The following is a 15,850-nucleotide window of genomic DNA, read 5'->3' as shown; positions in this document are numbered from 1 at the left end:
CGTTGCCTACACTGTCTCTAAAACAAACAGCAAAAACTAGGAGCATAGTCTATAGGTTCCTGTCATTGTTCTTGGATGGGAAACCACCAAGAATAGTTAACAGCCTTAGAGTAGTGTAGTAGAATGGGCCTTGTTTTGGAAGTTACAGAACCCTAAGCCTACAACGTGTAGGCATACAGGCTTGTGATCTTTAGTCCTCATTTAATCTCTTTAAATGTCAGACTATAGAGTATTCAAACCATTTTTCCCTTAAAAGATTTGTTAAATTTCTAATGATGAGTGGGAGAGCACATGAGAAAGTATAAATATAAGGTTAAAAAGCACCTAATACAGACTTGATATGAGGTCGATATTTAATAGCTATTTGCTGGTTTTTTTTTTTTTTAAGATAGAGGCTCACTATGTAGCTCTGGCTGGCCTGGTACACCTCGTGTAATGCAGCCTGGCCCCAACTCACCTATGTTGTTTTTCAGAAAGTTTTGTTTATTTTTTTTTAAGAATTTGGAGCTGATTCCTCAATGTTCACTTGAATTTTTTTCTTGTCTAGACATATTTCCTGATACTTTGGTTCTTTCCTGCTCAGGTCCCCTCATTTGTACTTCTAGAGTTTTTTTTTTTTTCATGTAATTTTGTATAATGGAAAATACTGGTCAGTTTGAATAGAAAGCATGGAGAATTAAATTAAAAAGGTAGCTGGGGGTGGGATTTGAATCTAGGCATGGTAGTACATGCCTTTGATACCAGCACTTGGGAGGCAGAGGCAGGTGGAACAAGGCTAGCCTGGTCTGCATGGCAAGTTCTGGGCCAGCCAGTGCTACATAGTGAGACCTTACATCAAAAAAAAGAAACAATATCTTAGTAATTTGCCTTCCTGCCTTTCCTGATGTAACCACTAACAGCTGTATCACTCAGCCCTGGTACCTTGTCTAATTCAGAGAAAGTTACTTGGGAATAGTGTAACACCTTGGAATCAGCTAATTCTTGCTTCTGCTCTAATATGTGCCATTCAGGGTTGCCATTAGAATTATAGGAAATAATGCATGTGAAATTACAAAATAATTGTTTAATATTGTTGTTGCCAGAGTTCCGAGAGAGTCCAAGTAAGCTCCCTAGGTAGTAGGATAACCTCCAAACTATGTACAGCCTCTGTCTTAGAATCCTCTATCAGAAGTTCTTTTTCTTTTTACTACTCATTTTCAGAAACTACTACATTAGGGTAGCCATATGGCCTTAATGAGGAAACCATAATTCTCTGAACATTTAACCTGAAAGTATAATTATTTGTCATGTGTTTTCTATCCACTTGATAAATCAGTAAAGGGTAGTTTTGTATATTAATTTTAGTTTCTAATATGTTGTACTAACAAAATTATTTGATTCCTAGTGAAAAAAATTCATTCTGGCTAACTCTGTGTTTCCTCTGCTTTATTTACTTCAACAGGAAGAAGGCAGCATCAAAGAAATCGCAATCACACATCATGTGAAGGAAGGCCATGAAAAGGCAGATCCTTCCCAGTTTGAACTTTTAAAAGTATTAGGGCAGGGATCATTTGGAAAGGTAAGTCAGAATTGTGTGCTCTTTAAAAAAAGTTTATGCAAGTTCCATAGAAGTAGAAAGTTGAATGCTAGTCACTAAAGCCAAGGAAGGGGAGGGAGCAGGGACTAATGGGCACCAAATATAGTTACATAGAAGGAATAGATTTAATATTCTGTAGCACATAGCACAGTATTATGACTATAGCTCACAAAAATTATTATATACTTCATTAAGAACTAGAAGAGAGGTTTGAAGTTTTTCAGCACAAAGAAAGTTAATATTGTGTGTTAATTTTGTGTTAGAGGTGCAGGATCTCACTATGTAGTCTAGGCAGGCCTTGAACTCACAATCCTGCTACCTCCATCTCCTGAGTACTAGGATTGTAGGCATGTACCACTATTCCTGGCTATAAACGTTTAAAGAGAGGGAAATGCTAATTACTCTGATTTGAACATTAAGTGTTGCATAAATTTATCAAATTGCCACATTATGCCCCATACATATGTATAGCTATTATGTATTGTATTAAAATATATATATGGGGAGCTAGAGAAATAGCTCAGCTATTTAAGAGCATGTGCGGCCCTTTCAGAGGACCAGAGTCCAGTTCCCAGCACCCGTATGAGGTATCTCACAGCCACCTGTAACTCCAGCTTTAGGGGATCTGAGGCCATCTTCTTGGCCTGTGTGGGCATGCACATACACGTAAGTATAAATAAAAATAATAAAATAATATGCATATGTATTTTAAGTAAAAAAGAAGTAAGGTTTAGTTTTAAAAGTTAAAAGGAAAGCTGGGCGTGGTGGCGCACGCCTTTAATCCCAGCACTCAGGAGGCAGAGGCAGGTGGATCTCTGCTACAGGGAGACCCTGTCTCAAAAAGACCGAAAAAAAGATAAAAGGAGGGTGGCTGGAGAGATGACTCAGTGGTTAAGAACACTGACTATTCTTACAGAAGACCTGGGTTCGAATCCCAGAACCCACATGGCAGCTAACAACTGTCCATAACTCCAGTTCTAGGGGATCCGACAGCCTCTTCTGTCCTCCACAGGCATTGCACGACACGGGTGCACTTACCTACGTGCACAAAGTGCACACATACATAAAAAATAATAAATGAAATACTTAATAAAAAATAGTTAAAAGGAGGAGCTGAGGAGATGGATTAGTGGTTAAGAGAGCTTGGGTGTTCTTGTAGTAGACCATGGTTTGTTTCCCAACATCCATGTGGAAGCTCACAACTGCTGTAATTCCAGTTCCAGAGGACCCTATACCTTCTTCTGACTTCTGCAGGCTCCTACACACATGTGGTATGCATACATATGCTCAGGTACTCATATATACACGTAACACTAGATAAATAAATAAAAGTTACAAGGAAAAAAGGGGCCTAGTGACAAAGCCTGGTGATGTAAGCCTGTAATCCCCACATTTCAGAAGTGCAGGCAGGTGGATCATAGAGAGTTTGAGGCCAGCCCGTGCTACATGAGACCCTATCTCAAAAATAATAGTTTAAAGGAACTGAATAAAGTTTTAAAGATCTTTAAATTTTAAAAAGTTGGTTTTTTTTTTGTTTTGTTTTTTAATCAGGCATGAATCTGAGTCTGGCCTGTAGTTCCAGAAATTAGGAGGCTGAGATAGGATGATTGCCCTGAATTTGAGGCTGGCTTAGGCTATATAGTCAATTTAAGGCCATTCTGGACTAAAATGAGAACCTAGATCAAGAAAAGTTGGTTTTTAGAATTCATATATACTTCATCATATGGCAAAACAAATATTTTACGAATTGCTCTTGGTCTCTCTACCAGCAATATTTTCTGTTTCTCACTAATAGTAAGTATAGCAAATATCAATGAAGTCATTCAGAAGTGTAGTGGAAACCTCAGTAAATTGATTTTATCTTTAAGATGGTGTGGCCTTTGTTGTCTTGCTGTTGGGGTATGTTTGTTGCTTTGCTTTGTTATTTTGTTTTATGTGTACTGGTGAGATTGAGCCTAGGGCCTAAGGGTATGATGGGTAAACCCCATCACTAAGTGTGATGAATGAAAATCAAGATGCTGCCAACTGTCTTCTTTTTGTTGTCTTGGTCTTGTTGTTTTTATTGTTGTTTTGAGAAAGGATCTCCCTCTAGCCAAGATTAACCTTGAATTCCTTATCGTTCTCCTGCCTCTGCCTCCCAAGTGCCATGAGTATCTTCATCAGTTTTCTTCATATCCCCCTGCCGAACACCTCATTCTATTTTAAGAAGTAGAGCATTGGGATGGAGAGATGGCTCAGCAGATAAGAACACTGGCTGTTCTTGCAGAAGACCCGGGTTCAAATCCCAGCACCCACATGGCAGCTTACAACTGTCCGTGTCTCCAGTTCCAGGGGATCCGATAGCCTCTTCTGTCCTCTGTGAGCAGTGCATGACACAGGTGCACTTACCTACATGCAGGCAATACTTGCATACACATAAAATAAAAAATAAATACATTTTTTTTAAGTATAGCATTGTTGATACTACTGCTTGATTTTTTTTTTCCAAACCCATTGTCAGCAAGAGGACTATTCCGAGGTTGCACTCAGCTTTGACAGTACAGTGATTCCTTACCACCTCTCTGCAAGCATCAAAACAGTATCACTGTAACTCTCTTGTATGTTTTAGTGAGACTAACAGTTCTTGGTTCACAGATAATTTATTATATTTGTTTAACTTCTTTCAAACTCATAGCATACTTTTAATCCATGTATAGACTCGGTAGCCAGCAGAGCACAATAGTTATAATTTTATGCTCTAGGTCATCCAGACTTAAACTTTATTTTTTTTCTTCTACTTAGTAACTGTGTGTTCTTCAGCAAGTTACTTAACCTCTTGGAGCTCCATTTCTTTTTTCTAGCATGTCATTAAATATTGAAGTTCCTTGAGGTTTGATTTTTAAACCGCCATCTCCTTATACTCCTTGCTGATTGATGTTTTTGTATGCCATTGTCTTAATTTTAGCTCACACATTGCTGACATAACATTTATATTTCCAATCTAATTTTTCTCCTAAAGCTCTGAATTATTATCTATAGCTACATATTTTAACACCATTTATATGTCTCAAAAACACTTTGAGCTCAGTGAGTCTAAGACCAAACTCATGATCTTTCCCATCCCCAAACCTATCCTATTTCATATTTTTTATATATTTTTATTGAATTTTTGTGTATTTCATGCACATTTTAATCATCTTTATACCCCCTTCCCCATCAGCATCCTCCCATAGTCCCCTCCCCCCCACTGCATTTTATGCATTCTGTCTTTTATGTTAAGGTCTGTCTAGTCAAGTTAGTGTCCCCACACGTCCCTCAGTGCAAGTTCATCCACTGGAGTCTAGTCAGCCTATCTAGAGTCACTTCCTTAAAGAATATCAGTTATTCCTCACCCAGTAATAATCAGCTGCCCAATAAGTCTCAGGCTAAGATTAGGGCCTGCTGCCACTTCTATGCTGGGTTTTTGCCTGCTTGAGTTTGCATGGGTCTTGTGCATGCTGACACAATTACTGTAGATTCATATGAGCCAGGTCCCAGGAGCCTGTAAGACTCTATTTAGTCTTACACCTCCTCCCCTGGTTCTTTCCGCCCCCTGTTCTGCAATGGTCCCTGAGCCCTGGGTTGCTGGATTTTAATATAGGAGTCCTATTCAAGGACCCATACTCTGCAGACTCTTATTCTCTATGCTTTGGCCATTTGTGGCCCTTTTCTCTGTCACTATGAATGGTATCCAGTTAAGAAAGCCAGAAACTTGAGAGGTATTAACATCTTTTTCAAATCAGATTTTCCCTCCCTTCTTCCCTCTCTTTGTGTATATGCATACACATACATACATACCACCCCTGCCAATATTTGTCACTAAATCCTGTTGATTTAATAAATATTTCTGAAATCATGTCATTTCCTGTCCTCCATTGCCACCTCTCTAAAATATGCTGCCACTCTTTCTCCCTGGCCCGTTGAAGGAGTCTCCTAACAGTATCTTCCCAAATTTATTCTTGCCTTAATTATTTACATGAAAGCCAACATACTCGAGTATTATACTCTCCCTGTTTAACTCCTCTGTAGCCCCCCTTTGTTGTTATGATAAAGACAGTTTCTTAAAATTGCAGAGACGCCTCTCAGTCTGACCCTCTATGCACCTCTAAAGCATCAGTTTATACACTTTTCAACTCTGTTCTGGATCTATTGGTCTTTTTCTAGTCCTTTAGCCTGCTATATTTCATCCTACTAAAAACATTTCCTCATCCTATTCTGTGTCTGAAATATCCTGCCCTGTCCTGACCTGTGCTTAACTAAGTATCCTTTCTTGTGCCTGTGATCTCAAAAAAAAAAGCCTTCCCTGACATCCTGTGTCACACTCTCTTGTTATATCCTCTCAGAACATTATATACCTCTGCTTCATGGCATTTACTACACTTGCAGTTTTTCATTTGTAAAATTGTTATCGGCTTTCTTCCCCATTAGACTATATTTTGTAAGTGTCAGGGCTATGCCTCAGTATTAAACTAGTAGCATGCTGCCTAACATGTAATTCTGGAAAAAAAAATTAATGACTGATAGTCCTGACCTTATAGGCTAGTGGTGAGAGTTAAATGATACAAGGTCAAACACATAATATCTGGTATTAAATTGCATTACGATGTTATTCAGTAAACCCAAATAGATAAGTTTATTTTTATACATTAGATTTCAGGGAACACATTATTTAAGTTCCAAGGAATTAAAGTGCTTCCCCCTTATTTCTTTTAAAGTAATTTAAGAACCTTACTATAAATAGCAAACAGTAAAAATAGGGTGTCTTCTTTCTTACTCATCCTTAAAGGCCAGTGTAAACCAAGGAAACGGGACGGGAATGACCTGTCAGAGCCTAGAATAGCTTCATGGGGGAGTGAGGAAGGTCAGATGGCAGCTGGAACTCCTGCTGTTCCCACTGAGCTTGACTGGTCACTGGTAGAAATGAACAGGTTAAAGGCCATCATGAGCAGGAGACCAGAACTGGGTAGCTGACATGGATCTTTCCCCCAGTACCTCTACTGTGATGCTGGGCAAATTGTTTGACTTCTCTAAGACCTCATTTGGGCAGCTGTAAAACAGGCATTGTTTAGTAGGCCTGCCTCTCAAGATTCTCATGATGATCTATTACAGATGCTTGTGGAAGCACTATGAAAGCTAAAAAGTGCTGAAAATTGTTATGAAGGTGCTTTCAAAGAACTGAAGAAAAGTTTAGAATCCATAGATTTTTTTTTCCTTATACAATGGAATAAAGTAGCTTAACTGGTGAATCTCCTAATTATCTCTACCTAACTAGAATGTATTTCTGTTCAAACTATCACTAACATCTATGATTATCTTTCACATTTAACAGCAGCCCACCTTAAGATTGCTTTTCTACTCCTAGATTGGCTCCCTATAACTGGCTGAAAGTTACTAGGTGGGGCTTAGTGCAGACAGAGAGGACATAATTACAGAAGAGCAACACATCCTGCTTCTGGGATGTGTGAGATATGATATTTTTCATTTGATTGTCTTTGCACTATTTCCTCAAAACAAGAAAACTCTGTCTTGCCTAGAAATCAATTGAAAGAATCATTTTATGATTTTGTGCTAATAGCCTGGTATGCTGTCAGATAATTGAGAGCTGACCCTGAACTTAATCCTTGCTTGTAATTACTGCTCTTCTTACCCCCTGTGTCAATTCAAGAACACTGCTTGCAGTCAAGCTTGGTGGCTCACACCTAAATTCACAGCAGTCTGGAGACAGCTGAGGCAGGCAAATTGTCATGAGTTCCAGGTCAGCCTGGTCTATATAAAGTAAGACTGTCTCAGAATCAAAAACAAAAACAAGTAAGTGAAAACAAAAACCAGAACACTGATAAGGGAGAATAAGTAGGGAAAAATAAGTTAAAATTTAGGTCCCCATGCCATGCTGGAAAGATGGCTCAATGGGTAAGAGCACTTGCTGCCCAAGCATAAGGACCTGAGTTCTGCCGCATCCATGAGAAAAGCCAGGTGTGGCCATGCCCACCTGTAACCCCAGCACTGTAGAGGGCAGAGACAGGAAGGTTGCTGGGAGTTGCTATCTACCAGTCTAGGTCCAGATTCAGTGAGAAACTCTGTGTCCCTATCTCAGAGAGTGACAGAGCAGGCCACCAACATCCTTCTCTGTCCTTTATACACAGGTACATCCATAGCATTCTCTCTCTCTCTCTCTCTCTCTCTCTCTCTCTCTCTCATAAATGTAAAATTGAGGTTCATTTGAAAGGTCTCTTTAAAGGTTTGCTGGAAGATATCAGGAATGAGTAAGGTTTATTGGTAGACTATGAGTTATTTAAATGATGTCTTATTTATTTTGCCTAAATCCCACACTGTTTTGAAAATACCCCAGAATGTCTGAAAAATCAAGATGCCAAACAACAATACTGGGCATTCTGTCCCTCACCTTTAGATATATGTGATGATTTGCTGGCATAAGGGTGGAGAGGTGGTGTCACAGTAAATATTTGTGACAAGAATTCTTCATTACCAGTGTTTTAAGTTACTCTTCCCAGCAATGAGATGCATATGTAGTTTTCAGACACAGAAAAACACTTCAGTGAATAATTATATCAACAGAAAATTGGCAAGAGAAGCCCCTGTATAAAGAATGTTAATGGGGGCAGCTCACAAGGGCCTGCCCCTCTCTGAGGATTTATAGGCAGTTAATGATTACTAGGGGGAGGGACTCATGAAGCCCTACCGATCCCCCAAGGATCTACAGGCTGTTAGTGGTTACTAAGGGGAGGGAGAGACATTTTCTTCAGTGGTGTAGCCACTGGTAAGGAACCCATGCTCCTATAAGCAACCGAATTAAACTCAATGGGTCACCATAGAAAAAAAGACATAGAAGTAGAAAGATTTGTTGGGAGTAGAAAGAGGAAGAGCCTGAGTGGAAACCAGACATGAGAAAGTAATGACAGAGTCACAGATGAATATAATCAGAAAAAAATTGTTGAAGGAAAAAAAAGGGAATTGTGTTGTGGGACTGGGGCTATAGCTTGGCAGTAGAGTGTGTGTCTAGTGCAAATGAGACCCTGAGTTTCATCCCCAGCACAGAAAATTTTGGAGTCAGAAGAATTTTTGTTTCATTAAAAGCAGAGCTATTACCACCTGTGGCATACTTTAACCATATAAGGTTATTCTCTTATATGCATAGTTTAAAGAATTTTTTTCTATCTTACTATATCTATTCCATGTTCCCTGGGAATTGGCAAACAACAAAAATTCAATTCACTTACATTGACATCCCAATCTATACTGTTTAACTCCTATTGATAATTGATAATATTTTGGATGAAATGCATGTATATACTGTATATACTGTTATACTGTGTTAGAATATATCTCTGTGCGCATGTGTGTGTGTGTGTGTGTGTGTGTGTGTGTGTGTGTGTGTGTAATGAGCTTCAGTATGAAAGGGGTCTTATTTTAACAATGGAATATAGTTTGTGATACTCTGTAACATTTATTTTCTCTCATTTAAATATAGGTCTTCTTAGTAAAAAAAATCTCAGGCTCTGATGCTAGGCAGCTTTATGCCATGAAGGTATTAAAGAAGGCCACGCTGAAAGGTAATTGCTGCTGCTGTTTGTCATGTTCATTGGTCTAAACAAACCAAAAGGTCTCCATAGATCTCATGTGACCCTGAGGTCACTCACTTTCTGAATTGGTTCCTGTTAACAGCTTTAAATTTAGCGTAGCTTTTAGTGATTTTTTTTTTTTCCCGTACTGGGCTAAGAGTCATATGACTAGTGGGAAAAAAACTTGACATGTTATAAAAGAAGTGTTATCAGTTCATCTTGGGCAAGTAGAAATTGAGAAGATTAAAACTGGGTTTAATTCATCTTCGAATTAATGGTATTATTTGAGTGTTTTGGAAAACTTATGAATTACCTAGATGCAAAATAGCTTTTATTCCTAAGGATTTTAACCATCTTGACTTCTGGTTTCCAAATAAAATTTTATTATGAGTCTCTGATTTTGAAATTTTTAATGTAGGATTTGGCTTTTATAGGTAAAAGATATTTAGAAGTTAAACAGAGTTTTTAATGTTTTTATTTACTTATTTTTATTTTATGTGTATGAATGTTGTACCAAGAAATATTGTCGAGTCCTATAAAAACATCATCCTTTGCTTTCATTTCTTGCTCCCTTCCTGAATATATTTTCTTTCCTGTACAGACTTTACTTCCACGGCATTACTACTTACTTGATTTTTGTTAGAACCAGGGGAATAAATTTCATCAGTACCTTGCCCTTTTAGTACTTTATACTTTATAACTTTATACTCCTGAATGGTATGTTATAAAATCATATAGTTGGAGCTCTGACAGTTCATTCACAAAAGCAAGAACAGTGGCTAGTTTTCTGTGTAACAGGATTTGCATTATATATACTGTTTGTAAAGGGAACTACAAAACTGAGAAACTTAAAGATGTCAGAAAAGGAAATAAATACCCAGTTCCTATGAGAAGAAAAAAATGTTACTCTTATATTCCTTTAGCTCTCCAGATACTTAGTGCGATATCAAGATTCTAGCTGAATTTTCTTTAAAACTTAGCAAAATGATGCAGAATTCTGTTTGAAAAATACTTCAAAGAATATTTTAGTAAAGAATGCCAAGAAGGACACAGCTTTGTCCAGAGTTAAAGCTTACTTAAAGCTGCAGTGACTCAGTGTGTTATTAGGGAAAGTAATACAAACAGAAATCAGTACAACAAAGTAATACAATATATATTAAATTTTCTTATACAGGTATTGCATACCTGCTGTGCTGTACGCTAAAGTAGGACAATGGGACATGAAATGATGATTTCACAAATACATGGAAAACAAGTGTCTTCTCTTAAATCTTACACCATGACAAATTCTACCCTATCAGAATTTTACAATTTAACATGTCAAAGAAAAAAAAAAAACCCACTGGATGTGGTGGCACATACCTTTAATCCCAGCACTTAGGAGGCAGAGCAGGCCAATTTCTGTGAGATGGAGGCCAGCCTGGTGTACCATAGTAAGTTCAGGATAGCTGGGGCTACAGGGAGACCCTGTCTCAAACAACAACAACAACAACAAATTAGAAAAAGTAGTTTGCATGGGATCAGGAAAATATTTGCCTTAAATATTCTATTAATATAAAGAATTAAGGGACTGGAGAGATGACTCCATTTGTAAATACTTACAAATGCAAGCAAGAGGACCTGAGTTCAGAACTTAGCACCCTCATAAAAAGCTGAATGTTGCCATGTACATACCTGTAACCCCAGAACTATGTGAGACAGAAATGGGAGGACCTCTGTGGCTTGCTAGCTTCAGGTTCAGTGAGAGACACTGTCTCAAGGGAATAAAACAGAAAGTGATAGAGCAAGACATCTGACGTCCTCCCCTGGCCTCCCGGGCATAGGAACACACCCCCGCACACATTTACCATATACACACTCACAGAAGAAAAAATGCACATTTGGAGTTCTTTAACGTGCCCTACTAACTAAACCTGGGACAGTTGGAACATTGCAATAGTTAGTAATAGATGACAGCTCATCAAATTAAATAAGAATCCATGAGTTAATCAATTAATTAATGGAGAAGAAAGGAAATTCTTCCTTATAGTTGAATTCCAATTAGTAAATATAAAAATAATGGTGAAGGTAGGGGTTAAGACATGCTTTTATAATCTCATGTGAAAGGACTTTGAGTAAAGTTTACACAGGAGATAAAATAAATGGTCTTTAAGGAAGTGTTCGGATTTCCTAAAACTATCAAAGAAATGCATAGTAAGTAATAATAGTTATATAATGACAGCATCATTTGAAAGCAGTTTCACAATAAGTATAAGAACATTATTAATGCTGCTAAGCTAACCCGAGAAAATAGCCTCAAAAAGGGAGTCCATATGATGGAAAACTTTCACTGTAACATTATTTATAATAATAAGATAAAAATTGCAGACATCAAAAATAAAGGGATGTTTAGAAAACTACATTGTACTAAGTTTATGATATGATTAAAAGATGTTTAAAATATTACAAATATTAATGAAATTATAACTAAAAAATAGCAAATTGGGCTATTATAAGAACATAAAATTGTATAGACGTAAACTATGGAAGGAAATATTTAAAAGTATGAATACCAGAATTACGTAAGTTTAAACTGCTAGAGAATTTTGATTGTGTCCTTAAGTAAGGTCTTTATTATTGATCCCTCCAGAATACTCCACACTCTCTCCTTGGAGTTCTTTGAGTGTTTGCATTTGAAGCCATAATCTGTTGACTTCCTAAGATGGAAGATTAGTTTTCTCATACTGCTACCCATGCAGTTGGCCTATTTATATCTTTCCAGTATGGTTTTCATTCTTTCTGCTGTATAAAAGTTGTTCCTAGCTGAATGAAATGGTACACTGGAGCCTAGTTCCTTCATATATTTTCTATATTATTTTTTCCTGAATTCTGTACCTATCTTTTACTCAGTTTACTTCCTAGTTTGGGTTAAATATATCTCCTTGTAGTTACCTCTAAATGGCAAATGCATGGTAAAAAATTTGAGATATAGCATGTCTGAAAATGTACTCAACCCACTTAATTTAGAATTTGATCATGTGTATAGTTCTTGGTCACAAATAATTTCCCCTCGTGTATTTGAAGACATTGCTTCCATTGTCTTCTTGTTTCCTGAGTTACAGTTAACGAAGTTTATTGCCGTCCTGTTTCCCAGTCCTTTGTGTGTCAGCAGGTTTTCCTCTGTGGAAGCCTATAGATAAAAATCTGTTCTTTATCTTTGGTGTCCTGAAATTTATGTAGGAGTATCTTTCAGTGTGTATTGTTAAATTTCATCATACCAAATGTGGGGTGGTTTCTTCCTATCTAGGAACTCATTTCTTGAGTTTTGTGAAACTTTTTTGTCATTTATCTTCCATTTTGTAACAGTTTCTCTTTGGGTGTGTTCTGCCTCCTGGATCTTTCCTTAATTTAATTTTATTTATTTATTTATTTTTTTTTTTTTTGGTCTTTTTGAGACAGGGTCTCTCTGTAGCCCCAGCTGTCCTGGAACTCACTATGTAGACCAGGCTGGCCTTGAACTCACAGGGATCTGCCTGCCTCTGCCTCCCGAGTGCTAGGATTAAAGGCATGCGCCAACCACACCCGGCCTTAATTTTATTTTTTATCCTTTCTCTTTTTTATTTTTGTCTCTCATTTTCAGGGAAAATCTCAACTATCTTTCAGCCCTCCTATTACCTTTTTCTTTCCAGCATCATTTTTAATTTCTGTGTATTTGCTTGTTCTCTGATTATTCAATTTTAAAAGTTTTTCATTATGAATGTGTCAGACATTTAAGAAAGAAACAAAGTACAGTGAGCCCCTGCCCACCCTTCTGCTTCAACGCTTACCGGCTCATACTTCTTTTCGAATCTATGTACTCCCTCTTTCTTAATGTGAAACAAATCGCAGATGTTTCATAATCTCTTCCATATTTACTATATATCTCTAAGAGACTAAGACTCCTAGCAGAAGTAATAAACCTGCATTAATACACCTAAAACATTAACACAGAGATTTCCAGTCATTATCTGCATTTCTGGTTGCCCCTATTCCCATAATACATTTTCCTTTATACAGTTTGTTGCACTCAAGATCCATGATGCATACACACAGAGTTGAGACTTTACAATAAATTGATTTCTCTTTAAGCTTTCTGATCCGTTAGTTCTGTGTCCATTTCTTATTTCTTTCCTTATATTTTATTCGTTGGCCATACTTGCTCCTCCCATCACCTCATCGCTTCAAAGCTTCTCGCTCTTAATTCATGAGTGCCATATCATCTTTGCTAGTTTTGTTGTGGTCCTCACGCTTGGTTTCCTGCTATTCTTTTTATATTTTCGGTGTTCACAGCATTTCCTCCAATGCCTGGGATCCTTTACTGTTTTTCCCTTGCTTGATAGTGACATAGTAAAACGCTGGTTAGAAAGGATATTGGCTTAGACTTTAGCTCTAATCTGCTACATTAATTCCCTACTCATCTTCTGTTACTGCTTCCTCTTCTTTTCTTTGTCCTTGTGAGTTTATAAGTAATCCTTCAATCTGCGGTTTTGTTGCAACAGTTTCAGTTATTTGTAGTCAACTAGTAAACTGAAAATATTAAACAGAAAATTCCAGAAATAAATACATTTTAAATTGTGCATCTTTCTAAGCAGCACTATGAAATCTCATTCTGTCCCATGGGACACAAACATCCCTCTGTTCAACATAACCATCTGTATATAATGCACTACCCACTGCCCATTAGTTGCTTGGAAATTATCTTGGTTATAAGACAATTTTTTTGCAGCACTTATATTAGAAAACTCTTAGTTAATAATGGCTCCACACCACTAACTCACTGATTCTGGTAATTCAAACATGCCAAAGAAAGGGTGTAAAGTCCTTCCTGTAAGGGGAAAGCTGAAAAATCAGTACATTTTATTTTTTTATTATTTCATGTGTATGAGTGTATTGCCTGCATGTATGTAAGTACACCCATGTCATACAATGTCCACAGCAGTCAGGAGGTTAGAAGAGATTGTTATATTCTGCCAGAACTGGAGTTAACAGACAGTTGTTAGCTGTCATGTGGATGCTGGGAATCGATCCTGGGTCCTTTGCAAGAGCAGCCAGTTCTCTTAACCACTGAGATACCTCTCCAACCCTAAAAATCAGTATTTTGAGAGAGGCTGAGAAAGAACTTTTACTGCAGTATATTGTTGTTATATTTAAATTTATTATTATTACTTATTTCTTACTGTGCCTAATCTATAAATTAAAATTAATCATAGGTATGTGTTTATAGAAAAAACATAGCATAGACTTGGTATTTCAGTGATCTCAGGTACCCATTGAGAATCTGAGAACATATCTCTTGCAGATAAGAAAATGCTACTATAATTTTTCTGTTAATGTCATTTAAGTAGAGTTTTAGAAGAAAGTAGCAAAACACCTATGTTTACCTAGAAATCTCTTTCCATTTTAAAGTTCCTATTGATATAGTGAGTGGGATCAACTAGAAATCACTGGCATTAGACCAACTAAATGGGAAACTAGAGTGTTCTGTCAGCCTAAAAGATTTTGTAAATCATTACTGGATACAGTTTATCATGTATAGTCCTAGAAACATAAGCAGCTTTTCTTCTTATTCAGCTTAATATTCAAGTCCCAGAGGGTTAAATCTAGTAACTGTGTCAGAGGCCTCTCATTGCTTTGTCAGCTTGAATAACTATTAACAAATGCATTTTTAGGCATTAAAAGTTAACTGATATAAAGCATGCTTTCTAGGGACTATTTAGGAAAGGAAATGGACAAAACATGGTAATTGGGGGGCTGGAGAGATGGCTCAGCAGCTAAGAGCACTGACTGCTCTTCCAGAGTACCCGAGTTTGGTTCCCAGCCCCCACAGGATAGCTAAGAACCATCCACGACTTCATTTCCAGGGGATCTGACACACTCTTCTGACCTCCACAGGCATTGCAAGCACATAATATACATATATATATGTATATATGCAAGTAAAGCACACATAAAAAATAAAGCATGATTAGGTGATGAATATAATCAAAGTATGCTGCATGTATGAAAATGTCATAAAGAAATCCATTATTTTACTCAGGTTCTTTAGACTCTTTGAACTGTACCACAGTATCTCCACTTTATCTCTCCTCTTTTCATTTTCCTCCCTCAAAATAGAGTTCTCAGGGTATATTCATCCTTAACCATGTCTGCCACATTTAATGGATTCTTAACAAGCATTTGTTGAGCCGAGGTTAATAGAAGCATTGAACCCTGTTTCAGGTTTTTTTGTCTTATTTCATGAAATGTCCTGTTTTGTAGAAACTTGCATGGTTTTTGCCATTTTCCAGAACTTCAGTTAAAATATTTCCAAATTTGACATTAAACTCATTTAACTTAAAACACAAGAGTTTCTAAATATATACAATTACTTTTGGTTATATAATGTAGTAAAAGTAAATTTATATTGATACTGTAAACTCAACAACGATAAAAATTTATGTTTTATGCACACAAGCAAAATTTTAATTTAAATGAGAGCTAAATTTTTTTAATATTTGAAAAATAATTGCGTTTTATCATATGTGCAATCTTTTATAGTTCGAGACCGTGTTCGGACAAAAATGGAACGTGATATCTTGGTAGAAGTTAATCATCCTTTTATTGTCAAACTGCATTATGGTAAGTTCAGAACCACCTCCCACCTCATCCCTTTATCTGG

The 15,850-nt window shown here is 37.0% G+C and overlaps 1 protein-coding gene across 7 annotated transcripts in view; it reads left to right on the top strand.

Annotated features, from left to right (window-relative positions):
* Rps6ka3 (ribosomal protein S6 kinase A3) overlaps window positions 1-15,850 on the top strand; it is a 118,065-nt gene that overhangs the window by 59,497 nt on the left and 42,718 nt on the right. For all 7 annotated transcript variants that reach the window (XM_017798853.2, XM_008835727.3, XM_017798852.2 and 4 more), the window contains 3 exons: window positions 1,442-1,558; window positions 9,084-9,165; window positions 15,730-15,810. In XM_017798853.2, coding sequence (XP_017654342.1) covers window positions 1,442-1,558; window positions 9,084-9,165; window positions 15,730-15,810 — 280 coding nt within the window. The remainder of the gene's footprint in view (window positions 1-1,441; window positions 1,559-9,083; window positions 9,166-15,729; window positions 15,811-15,850) is intronic.

Source organism: Nannospalax galili, unplaced genomic scaffold, assembly GCF_000622305.1.
Source record: "Nannospalax galili isolate Female #2095 unplaced genomic scaffold, S.galili_v1.0 scaffold217, whole genome shotgun sequence".
In the NCBI taxonomy this organism is placed as follows: Eukaryota; Metazoa; Chordata; class Mammalia; order Rodentia; family Spalacidae; genus Nannospalax; species Nannospalax galili.
The sequence above is the reverse complement of the archived record's forward strand: the minus strand, read 5'-3'. Positions and strand labels throughout refer to the sequence as shown.